General features: G+C 34.1%; 1 protein-coding gene across 1 annotated transcript; it reads left to right on the forward strand.

Moving 5' to 3' along the window:
- Nucleotides 1-5,678: 5,678 nt before the first annotated feature.
- On the forward strand, nucleotides 5,679-10,221 carry LOC123320555 (ankyrin-1-like). The gene is made up of 2 exons (XM_044907903.1): nucleotides 5,679-6,246; nucleotides 9,015-10,221. Exons 1-2 carry the CDS (start codon nucleotides 5,952-5,954, stop codon nucleotides 10,214-10,216), a joined length of 1,497 nt encoding a protein of 498 aa, XP_044763838.1. The 5' UTR covers nucleotides 5,679-5,951; the 3' UTR covers nucleotides 10,217-10,221.
- Nucleotides 10,222-16,522: the final 6,301 nt, after the last annotated feature.

Genomic DNA, 16,522 nt, shown 5'->3' on the forward strand with positions numbered 1-16,522 from the left:
TTACAGTAGACCGGCCCCTAATGAAACCGTGCTGACCATCATTAATTTGGCATTTTACATGTGCGTAAATTATATCGTATAAAACTCTCTCAAAAACTTTACTAAAATTGCTCAGAATAACGATAGGTCTATAATTTTCGATGTCTTCTCTACTGCCCCTCTTGAAAACAGGGCACACTTTACCCTCCTTCCAAATGCTTGGGAAACATCGTTTCGAAAGTGACAGCCTAAAAAGCGCAGTTACAGGCTTAGCGAAAATGATGGCACAGTCTCTCAATAAAAAAGACGGAACCTCATCCGGGCCAGCAGTCATACTACCCTTGCACTCCCTCAAACACGACACAACACACTCCTCACTTATATCGGGAACAGATAGAGTCAGCCCAAAACAGTCTTGGCCGCAACGGTCCCGCTGTGGTGCAGAAGATTCCACAAAAGCAGCCTCGAAGAAAGCAGCAAAGGCATTGGCGATGTCCTGAGGATCAGACAAATTGGATCCATTAAACTTCATTGACCCCGGGGTGGAGGAACCACCTCGAATCCTTTTTAAGTAGCCCCAAAATTTTGATGGATCCCTAGACAATTCTTCCTCGGCTTCCCGACAGAAACCGGTCCGGGCTATCGAGATTGCACTCTTTAGTTCTCTGCGAAGCTCCTCAAATTCCACAAGAAATGATGTGCAACCTGTTGACTTATAGGCTCGACGACATCTGTCCTTGGCTTTCAACTTAAAAATTATATCCCCATTAAACCAAGGCGGGTACCGGGATCTCCTACCAGATGTTTTAGGTACACAAGCATTAAAAATACCGTTAAGATGTTCATAAAATCCTGCACACGCTAAATCGACATCATCATACTCAGTCACGAAATCCCAGTTGGTGTTCAATAGACAATCATAGAGCAAGGAGAGATTAGCTCGTCTGAAATTGAAACACTGAGGAACACCTCTCCTCGACTTACTTTTAGGATGTCTAAATGACAGGGTCAGATAAAACTCCAGAGGTGGATGATGTAAATCAACCGGTACGAGAGAGTAGTTCGACCCACTCACGACCATCTGACGACGACAACAGACAAGATCCAAAATCCTTCCATTCTCATTAACAACATTATTGACCTGATGTAAGTCCATATAGTCTAATAATCCCTGGAGTGCCTCCAATCTGCCAGTAGTATGTGAAGAAGACAATTGATAGTCTACATATTCAGTAATATTAAAATCCCCCAGAATAATGATATCGCAATCCTTGAGAAGCAGATATGGCAAACCTGAAATAGCCTCGAAGAGTCCCTCATATTGTTCAAGTTTCGAACTGGGAGGTATATAAATGGTAAAAATATACAAACAAGCGCCCCTTATTACTACCTTTAAACCAACTATATCAATGCTATGAAAGACCTCGGTAATGCAGCCAAGATCAAGGCAGGTAACCATCAGGTCAGAACGCACTGCAATTAAAACTCCACCACCCCTCGTCGCCGACGTGAGGTCAAAGCTGCGATCCTTTCTATACAACATATATTGATCACTACAGATTTCGGAATTTGAAATATCAGAAGAGAGCCAGGTCTCAGTTAAACATATAATGTCGTAGTCAAATTGTGAAATGCTGTTATAAATAGTATTCAATTTCGACCTTAAGCCTCTAACATTTTGGTAGAAAAAACATATGTCACCTGACTGAGATGCAAGAAGGTCCCCAGAAAGTCCATCAGGCAATGATTGCTATTCACCAGCAAAAATGGAAGATTTCAGATGGTTCAGTTTTTTCAAGTAAATAGGACACTCTCTAGCATCCCAGACAGCATGATCGAACTTTTTTAACTTAGCATTAAAACAATTTATACATTTCAAAACAGTGCTTGTACAAACGTTCAAGGAATGATCACCGGCACACTTTGGGCAGATAGTTGTCTTAGAACATTTTGATTGACCATGATTAAAGCCACTACAATTGTAACATATCATCAGATCAGTTGCATCATAAACGGAGCAAACATCAAAATTCACGAAAAGCTTGCCTCGTTTCAAAACCATAGAATGTGTTTCAACATCCATCTCTATAACTGCCTGATAAATTTCGGAATTTCTATGTGTTGCCCAAGTTTTTAAAACCTTAAGATGACATGTATCAGAGATAATATTGTTTTGACCTCTCAAAAACTTCACAATATCCTCGGCCTTATAATTTTCGTCAAGACCAACAACCTTCACTTTAGGAAAAATTTTCTTCACATCAGACACCCGATAATCTGGAGAAAGTTTCTCCTGAACAATCCTCTTTATGTTATTAGCACCTTCAGAATCGTTACAGCTGATAAACAGGCCACCATCCCTGATTTGCTTGACCTGTGAAACCTTCAGACCAAGTTCTACAGGATCTATACTTCTCATTATGTCGCGCTTCGTTCTGGAATTGGCTTGACTGGTGTCTTTGGGTTTGATGACAACCATAGATTTGGACTTGACAGCGTTCGAATAACTAGAAGGTTCAGCAGCCGGAGGAGCAAAACAAACTTTCGAGAATACCTCATCAGCCTGATTAGTGATCCTAAGCAAAAATTCGTCGAACATTTCTTTGAATCCACCGAGCATTTGGTTCAGCTTGGAATCAAAAGATCCCTTGATATATTCTTCATATTTATTGCGTACTTTATAACAACATGGGCAATACCAACAAAACCCGGGTGTTTTCAAACAATGAAGATTATCAGAGGGAATTCCCACACATGCGGCCTGATAAGATTTTCCGCACGTGCCAGCGCATATGACGCTGGGCGATTTACGACGATCGAAAACTTCATTACAATGCCCACAAACAGACATTGTTTATTATGGATTTCCGAGTGTCACACAGAAAATAAATATACGATATCGTACCTTGCAGTCCACTGAATAAATTGTGCAAGTTTTAAAACATTCTGTTCGGGAACTAACTCGGAAATCAACACAAAACTACGAGATCACCAATACACGTCCAATCTTCTTCGACTCGACTTTTTTAACGTTCATTCATTCTACTATTATCATTATTTTTGTATATATATATATATATAAGTAATATAAATGATTCTCAAGACCATTTTATTGTTTTATTCCATCGAGTACAAAAACATCTCAGAGATGTTAAAAGTAAGAAGTTTCGAAATATTGAACATATCCAGTGCGATGTTCTGTTTATACATGAATAGAACTTTTATAAAACAGCCAATGTATGAGGATGTTCCTGGGATGTCACAAAAAGAACTTCTGTGAAGTAGTTTTGATAGCCTTTTCATGTACACAATAGAAAATTTCCAAAGCATTTTGCGCACACTAAATCGCCGTTTTTAAGACATATTATGAACTTGTTTTGTGAGGCCTTCTTTAATTCATTTGAATGTTTGAAGATGCCACATTCTATTTCAAATGAACTACTAAGTAAATGAAATATAAAATACTATATAAGCATTAAAATATTTTAATGATACTCAAACGGCTACAAAAAATATCACATTTAAAATAAAAAACATAAATATCAAAAAACAAAAACTGGGGAAGGGAAAATAAAAAATACAAAAAAAGAGATATTACATTCAACATAAAAAAACAGAAATAGTAGAAAACAAACCGATTCTAATTATTACATATGTACAGAAAGGGAAAATGAAAAAATAAATATGTATACAGGGTGAGTCTTTGACTCGTACAAATATTTTAACACTAGATTCTTGAAGTCAAAAGAAACACTTTTTCCCTTCGGCATTTTTTCCGAATCGGCTCGGTTCGAAAGATACCTGTTGAAAAAAAAATGTTAAAAATTAAAAAAATGTTATTTTTGGTTCTATTGCACAAACAGTTTTATCGAATGAAATGAATTTCGGCATATAGTTTTTCATTTATTTGATGAGTCTTTTTCGAACACAAGATATAACACATGTCTTCCAGTTTTCTCATTATTAAGCCGGGTCCAGACTATGTAACAAAACATTTTATTAACAGAGTTATACAACAAATGTGTTATACAACTTTGTTATATAACTTTATATAACGTGTTATAAAATAGCAGAGACATCCAGACTATGTAACAAAATAAAACTAAACGAAAGTGTTCAACTGGAAGCAGTGACATCTGTAGGACATTGAAAATGTCCTCAAACGTGGAGGATGTCATTTTGGCAGCAGCAGCTTGTGTGATTTTATGTAGACGAGTGAAATCTCATCGTTGAGAGCTAGGGGAACATTATAGTGGAACAACTCTTTTGAAGGATCTTACAACGGATGACTGTGATGGTAGTTTTAAAAATTTCCTAAGGATGACAAGTTCTGATTTCGAATACCTAATAAATCAAATCGGCCATAAAATAGACAAAAAAGACACGACATTTCGAGATGCAATACCATTAAAAGAAAGATTGGCGCTGCAGTAAATGTTCAATAACACAAGTGTGGACAAGTTGAGGCATGTTTTATAACAAAGTTATATTACTTTCTTTGATCTTTACCGACACCCAACGGATAACATAAAATTTGCTATATAGCAGGAAAAATGTTGTATAAAATTGTGTTATATAACTTTTTGAATTGAATTTCTCTAACAAGTTTTATAACTTTGCTTTATAACCTGTTTTGTTACATAGTCTGGACCCGGCTTTACCATTACACGTATCATAAAAATACCAAAAATTAAAATAACCAAACTCTTGAAACTAAGCTATCTAATGAACATTTGAATGTAAAATAAAAGTGTTCTTCATATTTTCTCGTATAATGCGTCATTTTCGAGTAATTTGATGTTCAAAAATGAAAAAGTATCTGTACATATATTTGAAGTGTTTATTTTCCCTTTCTTTGTTTGTCCCTTTCTCTCCTCTGCCTATACTATGCCTAAACCATTCTTTGGCTTGGATTTCGAATTCTTCCCTAGTGATTGGGGATTTTTTTATGGACCACATCAACAAAATGAAGACAACTGAAACAATAATTCACAAAATATATTATGGTTAATTAGTTAAGAGGATTTTTTTTCCATATAATAACAACGAAAATGACTGCATGAAAAGATCTGGAAGGATTACTGTGGATTGTGTACATTTAAAAATCTAGTGCCCTCCAAAGGACATTTTTTTTTGCCGATTAATATTATGGGCTGGATTAGTTTTTTCCTCTTTACATAAACAAACACATAATGAATTTCGTAATTTTTATTTTTAATGAAAATGGTTGAAATACTAATATTATTTTTTATGATTCTGATACACGACTCAAAAATATTTCGTATTTTAATTGACGGGAACTATCCATTTTGCTTTTTCTCCAGCTCTAACTATGACATAAAACTTTGTTATCTGTGACTGACTCACACAATGCAGACGGCTGGAAACAGCGTATGACCAATTGAGTATTAGCCCCCCTGCGTCTAATAGTCAATGGTATGACTAAAATATTTATGCAGTCATGCCATAATAGAAGCTGTATTTTACTTGTACTTTGGTTCTACCACAGATTGCACAGGTAGAAAGAAAGCCGAAACATCTGAAAGCAAAAGGTCGACGTAGCTTAAATCCGAAAGTTTGCAGATGCCTGAGAATTCTCATAATAGATTCGTTTGAAATATTCTGAGAAGAAATACAAATGGACAAGGATATATGATTTCACTTGCACAAGTACCTGACACCTGAAATACGGTACTACGGTAAGGTACTACCATTTGGAAAAGCTTTATTAACCCTGAATATTTGAAGGTGACTAATTTGCACGAACCGAGATCTGAATGCCCGAGAGTCTAGTCACATTCAAACTAGTATTTGCAACCATAGATAAAAGAATTGCAACTTGCATCTCTTTAACCAGTCTGTAGCAAGCTCTGCCTTGTTTCAGTTGTGGATATATTCGCTTAAGTTTCTTCTTCAGTGATTGATTCTTTAACTATTCACTTCCATATTATTTTTAAAGAACACCAGAAGTCATGAAGAACGTCAACACAAATGTTTCATCTATTAAATTCGTCAAAAATGTAAGATATCATTGGTCTGTTCAAACCGTGGCCGACTTTCTTGAGAATAAGTTGCCTCATTTGGATTATCATGTTGATACATGGTATTACCAAAGAAAAACTGCTCTCGAATTGTTGGTAGGCGAAAAGACAAGTCACAAGTCCAGGGATAAATCAGTGATGTGCCTTCTTTTGAAACATGGTGCTAATCCTTTGAAGAGGCGTAGATGCGGTGGAACCATTATTCAGAGGATTTTACGGAACAAGGGTGAGTTAGTTGTGATTATGCCTCACATGTTTTTGCATTACTACATAAAGAATATTAGAGGTATCACATCACAATTGGAGATAATAAGATGTATAAACATTTATTTCGGCATTTTCAGAGTTGTTTTATCTCATAAGTGTCCGCATTTTCAAATATTCAGTCGCAACAATCGTTTTATATTCTTCAAATATCTCGCTGCCTATCATTTCAATTTGAATTGCATTTATTACCAAATTTTAAGAAAATAATATTAAATTGATGTGGCAAATACTTGATGAAAATATCATAATTGAAGTTAAAACAGAATTAGGTACCTATATGTTCTTCACTAAAGTGAGTCTTCAGGTGGGTGAAGGTAAACTGAAATATTTTGGATGAGTGAAGTTAGTTAATGTTATTTTAAATTATATATTTTTTCATGTATAATTGAGGAGTGTGTCATGTACCCACTACGAGAACTGGAAGGTATATAGTTGAGTTTCTTTAAATATCAACCCTTACTTTGTGTGTCAGTAATGGACAGACATCTTGTTGCTGAGGTTGATTTTGTCACAAAGACGTCTGAATAACGTTATTCTTAGACCAATATGAGACTTTAGACTTTTTCAAGGTGACTGGTGACGTAAGGGACAATGGCTAAGTGGAGATAGAGGACCTCAGACTGAATGAGAAATTTAGGTTCCAAATGTGCCATAAGTGTATTCGTTTCGGAGATATAGGGTGAATTATGAAAAAACACTAAATATATAAACTCCCATATCTTCGTTAATATGGTAAAATTTTGGGTGATATTTCACAAGCTTGTTTCCATAGGCATTCTCCGTCATCACAAAAAAATTTCAGGCCTGTATTCAAAAATTTCGATTTACTTGTCAGGTGAGAAATATCACACGGTATATGAGATAAAATTAGTTCAAATCGAAATTTGAGAAGAGCGAAGAAAACTGATAAAAGAGCTGTTTTTTGTTTCAATGGCACGAATTTTTTATTGTTTTTATGATATGTTGAAATCAGTGTTTTGTTTTATCAGGAATATTATTTTTCCTGGTGTAAATATAAAAATATTGTTATATTCTGAATTCAACATATCATAAAAACAATTTGAAATTTGTGCCATTCAAAGAAAAAACAGATCTTTTGTCAGTTTTTTTCGCACTTCTCAAATTTATATTTCAATTCATTTTATCTCATATACCGTGTGATTTATTATTATTATTATTATTATTATTATTATTATTATTATTATTATTATTATTATTATTATTATTATTATTATTATTATATTTCCCACCTGACAAGTAAATTGAAATGTTTGAATACGGGCCTGCCATTTTTTCTTTTTTTTTTTCCTGTGCAGACGGTGAATGCCTATAGAAACAAGCTTGTGAAATATCAGCCAAAATTTTACCATATGGGAGTTTATAGATTTAGCATTTTTTCATAGGTCACCTTATATCTCCGAAGCGAATGCCCTTATCTTATGGGACATTTGAAACCCAAATTCTCATTCAGTTTAAGGTCTCTATGTTCTATGTCCACTTAGCCGTTGTCCCTTACGTCACCAGTCACACTGTATATCGGACAGTTTGAATATAGAAATGTAGATATGAAAGGGGCATAACGTCCGTTGAATCATAAATCGCTATATACATATCCTTCAGATTCAAGGAAAATGGACATATTTGCAGTCAAGAACCTGAAAAAAATATGACTTGTTATCCTGTTTCATTCATTCTAAAACATGACTTTTTTTTTAAGTAGTTATTGATGAATGATCTGAAAAAAAATAGAATTAAAAAAACAACGAACTTTTTTATGAAAAAGACATGTTTTCTGTAACATTTTTTATTTTAAAACATCAATCATTCCATACACACACAAAAAATCGAGATCAATAAGTTCAACCAATTTAACCCTGTAAGTAAACAAGCGTTTGATGAAAAACCTCATCAATGACCGAATAATCCGTCACAAAAAGTAGATTTTTGTCAGTTAAAGAAATACACTACCCCCTTTAATACAAAATAGTGAATTATGTCACCTATAATGAGGAATTGTCCTCAATTTGGGTAAACACTGCATATTCAAAATCATTCTTCAAATATGGGGTTTTAAAATTTAAATCGCTTTGTACGGAGTTTGCGATTTGGCAACAGCGCTTACAAGACAATGAAAAGAACAATGTCCCATCAGCTTGTTTATAAAATAACAGCTGTTGATCTACAGGCGCGTACTTAGGCTGTGGTCCGTATATACACTTTGCTTTCTTCTGGTTAGTAAGTGGGCGGTCCGTATATGCCGAATTCCGGACAATTCGATTCTGTCACCAGAGCAGAGACAACCTGTCTCTGCACCAGAGTAACCGCTCTGGTAACTTTCGGTTACCAAATGTGTGTATACGGACCATACGCTTACTGGCGAGCTTCAACTGCAACCGGCCATAAAAATCCCATAAAATTTTATGACCTTCCTCGTTCGTCGCAGACTTCATAGACAGCCATCTTTGTCTATCTCATCAAAATAATACATTTGTTGTCCTTTATTATCAAGGCATATTTCAATCGATGTTGCCAGCTTGTGCAATTCTCACAAAACGCTTTAAACTTTAAATACCCATTTTTATTTTTCATTTTTAAGTGCTTATAATAAATTTTTGGGAAACGGTTGAAATGGTTATTTCAAAATGTGATGTTACAAAGATATTTCATAAAAAATACATAATTTTCGTCAGAAGGAGTATTCCCTATTTTCATATTATTCAATTTCAGATTCTGCCTTGATCATCGAGTTCCTGAAATATGTGGAGGACATCAACATGATTCATGGCACTTGTACTGCGTTGTATATAGCCGTTAAAAGAAAATTGAAAGACGTGGTGGAGTACATTGTTGGGAGAAATGCAGATATGAATAAAAAGTCTTATAACGGGTGTACACCTTTGCATGAATCAGTAAGAAATAAAAGTGTTGACATAACCAAAATCCTTCTAGAAAATGGAGCAGACATGGAGATAAAATGTGAAGAAATACAAACACCTCTGCATTTGGCTGTGAGATACAATAATCTCGATCAAGTCAAGACGTTGATAATGAACGGTGCAGATGTGAATTCTAGGGAATATTATGGAGGAACTCCTCTACATACTCTCTGCTCTAGCGGCTCATTTAATTTCGAATTATATGAGCTTCTGCTACAGACGTGTGACGTAAATGCAGGAGACGGCGATGGTGCTACACCGTTGTATTATTTGATGAAGTTCTTACCTGTAGATTCATCAACATCAAAGAAAAAAAATTTGATAAATTTATTCCTGAAATACGGCGGGAACTTAAACAAACCATACTACTTCTTAGGTACCGTACTACATGCTGCAGCCTTTTTCGATCATTCTGTTTCTTTTTTGACCTTCCTAATAGAAAAATGGGAAGGTAGAACCATTTTGGATGCAGCAAGCTTAACATTCCTGCATTGTATAGAACATAGGAGCGGCCGACTCAAAGTTGAAAAAGTACTGAAGTTTCTGTTTGTTCGGGAATGTGAAAAAAAATTCGAATTCAATGAGTATTTATTAGAATTCATTAATTTAGATGAACAAATCGTTGAATTTCAGAAGTCATGTAAAAATGAGTTAAGCAATCTTCAAAATCAGAAATTGAAAAATAATGATCCTTTATCCTTGTTCACGGTGATGACAGCAAATGAGAGGGATTTAACTGAGTTTTACCGTATTGATCCTTCAAGAACTACTGAAATTACCGATTTGGTAATAGAAAAATTTCCAATTTACGGGAATGATTTGGTGAAAAATCATAAAAAAGCTATAGCGATACTCGAAGCAGAAATTACAATATGTGATTTCCTGACAAAAATTAGTGAAAATGTTTTGGATCCATATTCAATTCATGAGACCGTGAAGCTCTTATCCACTCAGGACATAGCCAAAGTAGCACAAAAATTAATTTGGCTGTAGGTTCTCTGGCATAGTACCATCAAGGATTTGTTAATTAATAAATGTTACTATTCTACTGTAGAATTTTGTAATGATTGTCCGTCACTTATCATTGATTGATGAATTTTTATTTTGACCTGTCCTATGCACTTTGTTGCCTAAAAGGATCAATAAACTATTATTATTATTATTATTATTATTATTGAAATGAACAGTTTGATTCGATTATTCGATATGAGACCAAAGACTTCACAAAGTTGTACAGAGTATACATTTTTGTATTAGAGAAGTGTTATATATAACACTTCTATATATATATAGTACTCATTTTAATATTCTGCTTATTTTTGTATATGTATATTAGTTTCATGTGCGCATTTTGCAATCAAATAAATAATTCTCAAAAAAACATATTGTTTTATCTCATATCGGTATATGTTTTAATAGATGGCTGGACGTGATTTGCCAGAAAAAATAAGTGATAATAAAGAATCCAACTCCACATAATCTAATGTATGTGTAACTGCAGATACACAATATATTTCGCTATAAGAGTTAATGAAGTTCAGAAATTTCGAGACTGTTTCAGTAGTTTCCATTTTTTCCACCAATAAAATAAAAGAAATGTTTATTCACTTATTTAACACATTCTTTTCTCAATAAGTTCATCAGTTCCAAGTGAAAATGTATTTTTAGAATGTATTTGTAGTACAAAATCAGTTCACTCAAAAAATCTTTTTATATCTCAGAATCCTGATCATTTTTTACGGCCAGTTTCATAATCAAACTTAATTCAACTTGAAGTCCCTCCAGTTTTAAATCTTTCTTCAACTCTACTAGAAAATACACTAAAGGAAGCTTCAAGCTTAAAGAGACTTTGAATTTGATTTATGAATAAACTGAGGCATTATACAGGGTGGTCCAGATCGTAACCAAGAAATTTTAACCACGTCTTCCACATCAAAAATAAGCCCTAGTTTGTCATATAAACATATGTCGAGAAATGGTTCCTCTCCGAGATACGGGGTGTTAAAATTATAGAAAAAAAAAGTTTTTTATTAATAACTTTCACACTGCTTGAAATATTTTCATGAAATTTGAGACATAGATTTTGAGGGTCAAGGAGAACTGTTTGCATAATATCATTTCTTTTCTATTCTACCAGTGGCGTCCGTACTGCAGCGAGACTGAATATTTTCAGATTTCAGATGAAAAAATGATACGCCACTGGTTTTTTCGACAATGAAAATTACTATTTAAATCCTCATTTAATTTGGAGCAAATTCGGTCTATTGACTTTTTGCTGCACGAGGCACCGTTTCCGGTTAAAAAAATAAAACACATTCTCATGCATGAAGAACCCGGCTTATCAATTTTACGGTCAGTTTCATTATCAAACTTAAGTTAACCGTTCAATTTTAAAGCTTCCTTTAACTCTACTAGAAATTACAATAAAGGAAGCTTTAAGCTCAAGGGACTTTGAATTTGGTTATGAAACTGACATTATACAGTGTGTTTCATTAGGAAACGGAAATACTTAACAGGGGATACGATGTGGTTCTGGAGATACCACATTTATTGGCTCTTACTGTCTTCGTAGCCGAGATACAGGATGTTTAATGAATTTTGCTCATTACTTCCTGAGGCTATATCAGACGAACCCCCCGGTATATTTTCTTCATATTTAGCAAATGTGTTTCTTATTCAAAGCTCAAATGTATCATGCAATAACCGCAAGGAAAATCCAGGTCCGGGTTAACAAAAAAATTATGAATCGTTAGAATCCTCGGGACAACACCCTGTAAATCGAGATTTTGATATTCCGTTTCAATATTTGAAAAGACCACACAAAACTAAACTGATGAATGTGCTTCAAATTTTCGGGCAGACAGTTTTACTTCACAAATTTTCAACGTTAAAGTTAAGTTTTCAAGAACTTGGATTCCTGAGAGTTGTTTGAAGTGATTTTTAATGGTTAATTATCAAAACTTTTGATCCCATAATTATTTTAACATTACTTGGTAATTACTTGTTACCTTAGTTTTAATTTGTATAGCTGCAGACCATTTCAATTTTTATTTTTAAGTTACTCTCCCTTCATTTCCAGAAAAAATTGAGGCTCTGTATGTACATAACTGATTATCGAAATTGATATTACTTGGATATTGTTATTGAATGTTTAGTGAAAGAATTGAGATTAATTAGGACCCTTTCATTTTTGATAAAACAATTATTACATGTTTTCAAAATAAAAAAAGGAACAAAACAAACAAACTCTTTTTTCAATCACTTTCGGCATTTTCGTAATATTAATTGATATAAGTTGGGGCAACGGCGTTATGACATTAACGACATTTCATGAGTGCCAACCTTACTCCGTTCTAGTTACAAAAACTTGAGAAAATTATTTCATGGCCAACCGACTGCTAAAATAAATGTGAATGTAGTAAAGTATCAGCTATTTTAGTGAGCACCTACAGCTGTCAAAATTTTAGAAAAAAGTTGAATATCTCAGAATCGGTGCTATATAGGACCGTGATTGTCGAATAAAAGTTACCTTAAAATTTGGCAAGGAAAGTAAGAATGCAATAATATACAGGGTGTTCCATCTAAAATAAGAAAGTCGATACCAACAGTGAAAAAACTGAGCACCCTGTATTTAGTGGACTAAAACAGGTGTTGCGTATGCAGGGCTAGAGAACAATCAGTGTGAATCGAGATCGAATGAGACGTACACCTAGGTATCAACGGCTTTTGCAATTAAGAATTTCGAAAAATATTTTTTTTATTTCAACGCTAGTTATGCTAGTTTTCAAGGTGGACAATATTGGTTTCAAATAAAATTGCTTTATGCAGTGCATGCTGATAGCGCTATCAAGTATTATTAAACCATAAACGGGATAAGTCCATGAAATTGGTAAGCACTTCACATGTATTGTATTTCACATAAATTCAACAATAAATAATGTTAATAATTTGAGAGAAAATCTGGTTACGACAACAATATCATACAGAATTTCAGATTACTTGAAATTAAAAGGTGCATTAGCTTTATTTGCTTCAATATTTGGATAAGATATTCGTTTCAATTTTTTGGCTATATTCTCTGAACCTCAAGCTGAAATATGATTTATTTAGTTGCTCTTCTCAACCTTTCCTGAAAGGATTTGATTTTTCGACACAGCGCAAACCAGTGTCAAAAATAAAAGTACAGGTTGGGCAAATTTGGATGTTTTAGCACTACAGCTTTCAAACCAGTGGAGATAGACAAAATCTGATACCCCATTCTCGGTCTCTTTTTCTGAGAAACTAACAAGAGTAGTAGTTATTTTTGGCCACTTTCTTTTGTTTTCGAGTTATAATCGAAAATTGGAAAAATGGCGATTTCGAAATTAATTTACATCTTCCCTAATACTGATGATAGAGCTCTGAAATGAAAACATTATACAAGCACTTTTTTAAGTAGAATCCAGTGGCGTGCTTGCCTTTTTAGCAGGATTTTTAATTAAGAAGCTATGACCCAAAGTTATGTTTTCTTAAATGAGAACATTAGATTTCTGTGCACTAAGTATAAGACAAAAACTTAAGAACGATATTCAGTGTATACAGTTAAAAAGTTTATTTATGCAAAAATTATGAAAAATTCCAAATTTTTCCCTTTGGCTCCCCTACTACTCTATGAAGAGTTGAGCTTGTACAGTGAAAAGTGAAAATTATTGCACAATAGTTATTTGTTCAACCAGTTGGAAAAAGCATTATTTCTCGTAATGAACTTCGTTCGGGTAAGTAGTTGAGTGCGGGTGAGACACTTTCCGCAAAAGCTAGGAACAATATTTTTTAAACAAGCGCTTGAACTATATAAATATATTCATTTCACGAAAAAGATCATATCTCATTTGATTAATTCATATACCGGGTGGCCTACCCCAGACGCGGCGCTCATTTTGATTGAGGATATTTTGAAAATATTTTTTTGTAATGTGTCTAGGGTGGTGAAAAGCACAATTTCATATATAGAGGATATTCGAAAACAAAGATATAGACCAAGTTTACACTTTTTTAGGTGTAACACCCTGTATTTGACCTCAAAAATGAAATAGCAAGCTCAAATTATGATTTTCTTCAGATCACTTTATACCTTAGAAGGGTTGAAGCGATATAGTTGTGAATTTGACCTTAAAAGTGGTCCCCCTCGAAACAAAAATCGACGTGTCCAAGCATTTTTTCGAAATGAATTTATTCCGCCCGTTATCTCGTCTGTTTCGTTTTAAAAAGCCCACCCTGTATAATCAAATTTGGTTATTTTGTCGATTTCGAAAATGTGCCATAGCTTCTTATTCTTCTACTTATTCATGAAAATATCTGAAAACTATACAAATTTTCTACAGGCGATTTGGAAATTACAATTAGCGCTATAAAACTATTGACCACAGAAATGTCTACTCCCAGTGAATCTCCATCACTCTGATACGAATTGAAACTTTTCGTTCAAATTTGTTAGCTAAAACATCTATAACTTCAATAAAATCATGTGATACACGTTACACTCAATTTGAATAAATATCGAGCAGAATTTCTATAATCAATTTTAATTTTTGATTTTTGATATTTTTGTAATAAAATCGACAGCCGCAAAACGTATTCTGAAGGAGAATTTTCTTGGACGATTCATGTTTGTCCGAAATTTTTTTTTTTCTTTTTGTCTTGTTACACATAAAAATTAAGTTCTAGTTTCTATAATATTGTAAAATGTCTCTGATGGCATTCCTGACTCTCTGTTCTAAATAAACCCCATATATGACTAAAAATTTTATTTTTACTTATCCTGATCTGAAAAAATCCAGCACTTGGAGTAGAATATAAAATCATTCATAGGTAATCTTGGCCTTTTCCCTCGAAAAACTATTCGAGACACGATGAAATTTTGCAAGAATAATGAAACATAGATTTTTTCAACTTCGCTATCACAATAGAATCTTCACAAGGTCGGTGGAAGTAAAAGGTGTTAGTGAAAATTATATAGGTACTAATTCTGTTTTTAGTACAATTACGGATTTTCATTAAGTATCGGCCACATCAATTCAATGTTTTCATTACAATTTTGTTACAGATTCAAGTTCCTTGAGTGTGTGGAAGAAAGACGTCGTACAGTATATCACCGGTAGAAACGAGTTAGATATAAACATGAGGACGAATGGAAAATGGACAGCATTACACGAAGCTGCAAAAACAGGAAGGATCCTCCTGGAAAATGGGGCAGACGTAGGGGCTAAAGATGAAGCTGGACAAACTCCACTGCATTGGGCTGCAATACTTCCATGGATCTAGTCAAGATACTGGTTGAAAACGGAGCGGATGTTAACTCGAAGGATGAATATGGATGTACACCCCTGCATATCCTCTGTTCTAAAGGAGCAGGAGTGAATATGGATATATTTGATCTCCTGCTCCAAAAAATGGACAATCCAAATACAGAGGACTTTAAGGGATCTACACCTATTCATCACCTGACGAGACTATTACCAGTGGATTCCCTCCATGAAAATAGGAAATTTATAGAGCTATTTATGAAAGATGGAGGGAACTTGAACAAGGTAGATTTGGCACCGTGCTTCATGTGGCAGCTTATTCAAACTATTCTGCAATTTTTTTTTCTGCAAATTTGTTTCTGGACAAGGGAGCATATACCACCATTTTGAATGGAACGAACTCAAACTCAAAAGTATGGTAGTCCAGGAGTGAGGACAGACCGTGAATTCAACGAATATGTAAAATTGTGTAGGATGGAACTGTGTTTACTCAGTGGCCGTCAACTGAGTAACGATAAAACAGTATCCCTATTCACGGTCTTGTCCTCGGATGAGAGAACTCTCCAATATTTTCAGAAATGATCTTGTGGGGAATGAAAGGTCAAAATTTTATAGGCGAAAATTTCCTGTTTTCAGGAAGAAAATACCTATTTATGGGCGGCATTTAATCTGGAACTATAAAATCGGTTTAAAAAGAATGCAGTCTGAAAATATTTTTCACGATTTCTCAACACGAATCGGTGCAAACGATTTGAGCATTTCCTCAGTGGACGAAATAATAAGACTTTGCCCTACTGAGGAAATGATCAAACTGAAACCGATTTCATTCCAACGGTCTGCTCCTATAAAGAGTTTGATCACTGAAAGGTTAGCGAATTTCCAAAATCAGAACGCGGACAATTTTGTGCGGAATATTTTATTCAGTATTCATTTGTATATTTTCATTTATCTCATTACCATTTGTTTCAAATCTGACATTTTATAATTCATTTAAATGAATTAATTTATATATTACTAT

Source organism: Coccinella septempunctata, chromosome 9 (assembly GCF_907165205.1).
Source record: "Coccinella septempunctata chromosome 9, icCocSept1.1, whole genome shotgun sequence".
NCBI lineage: Eukaryota > Metazoa > Arthropoda > Insecta > Coleoptera > Coccinellidae > Coccinella > Coccinella septempunctata.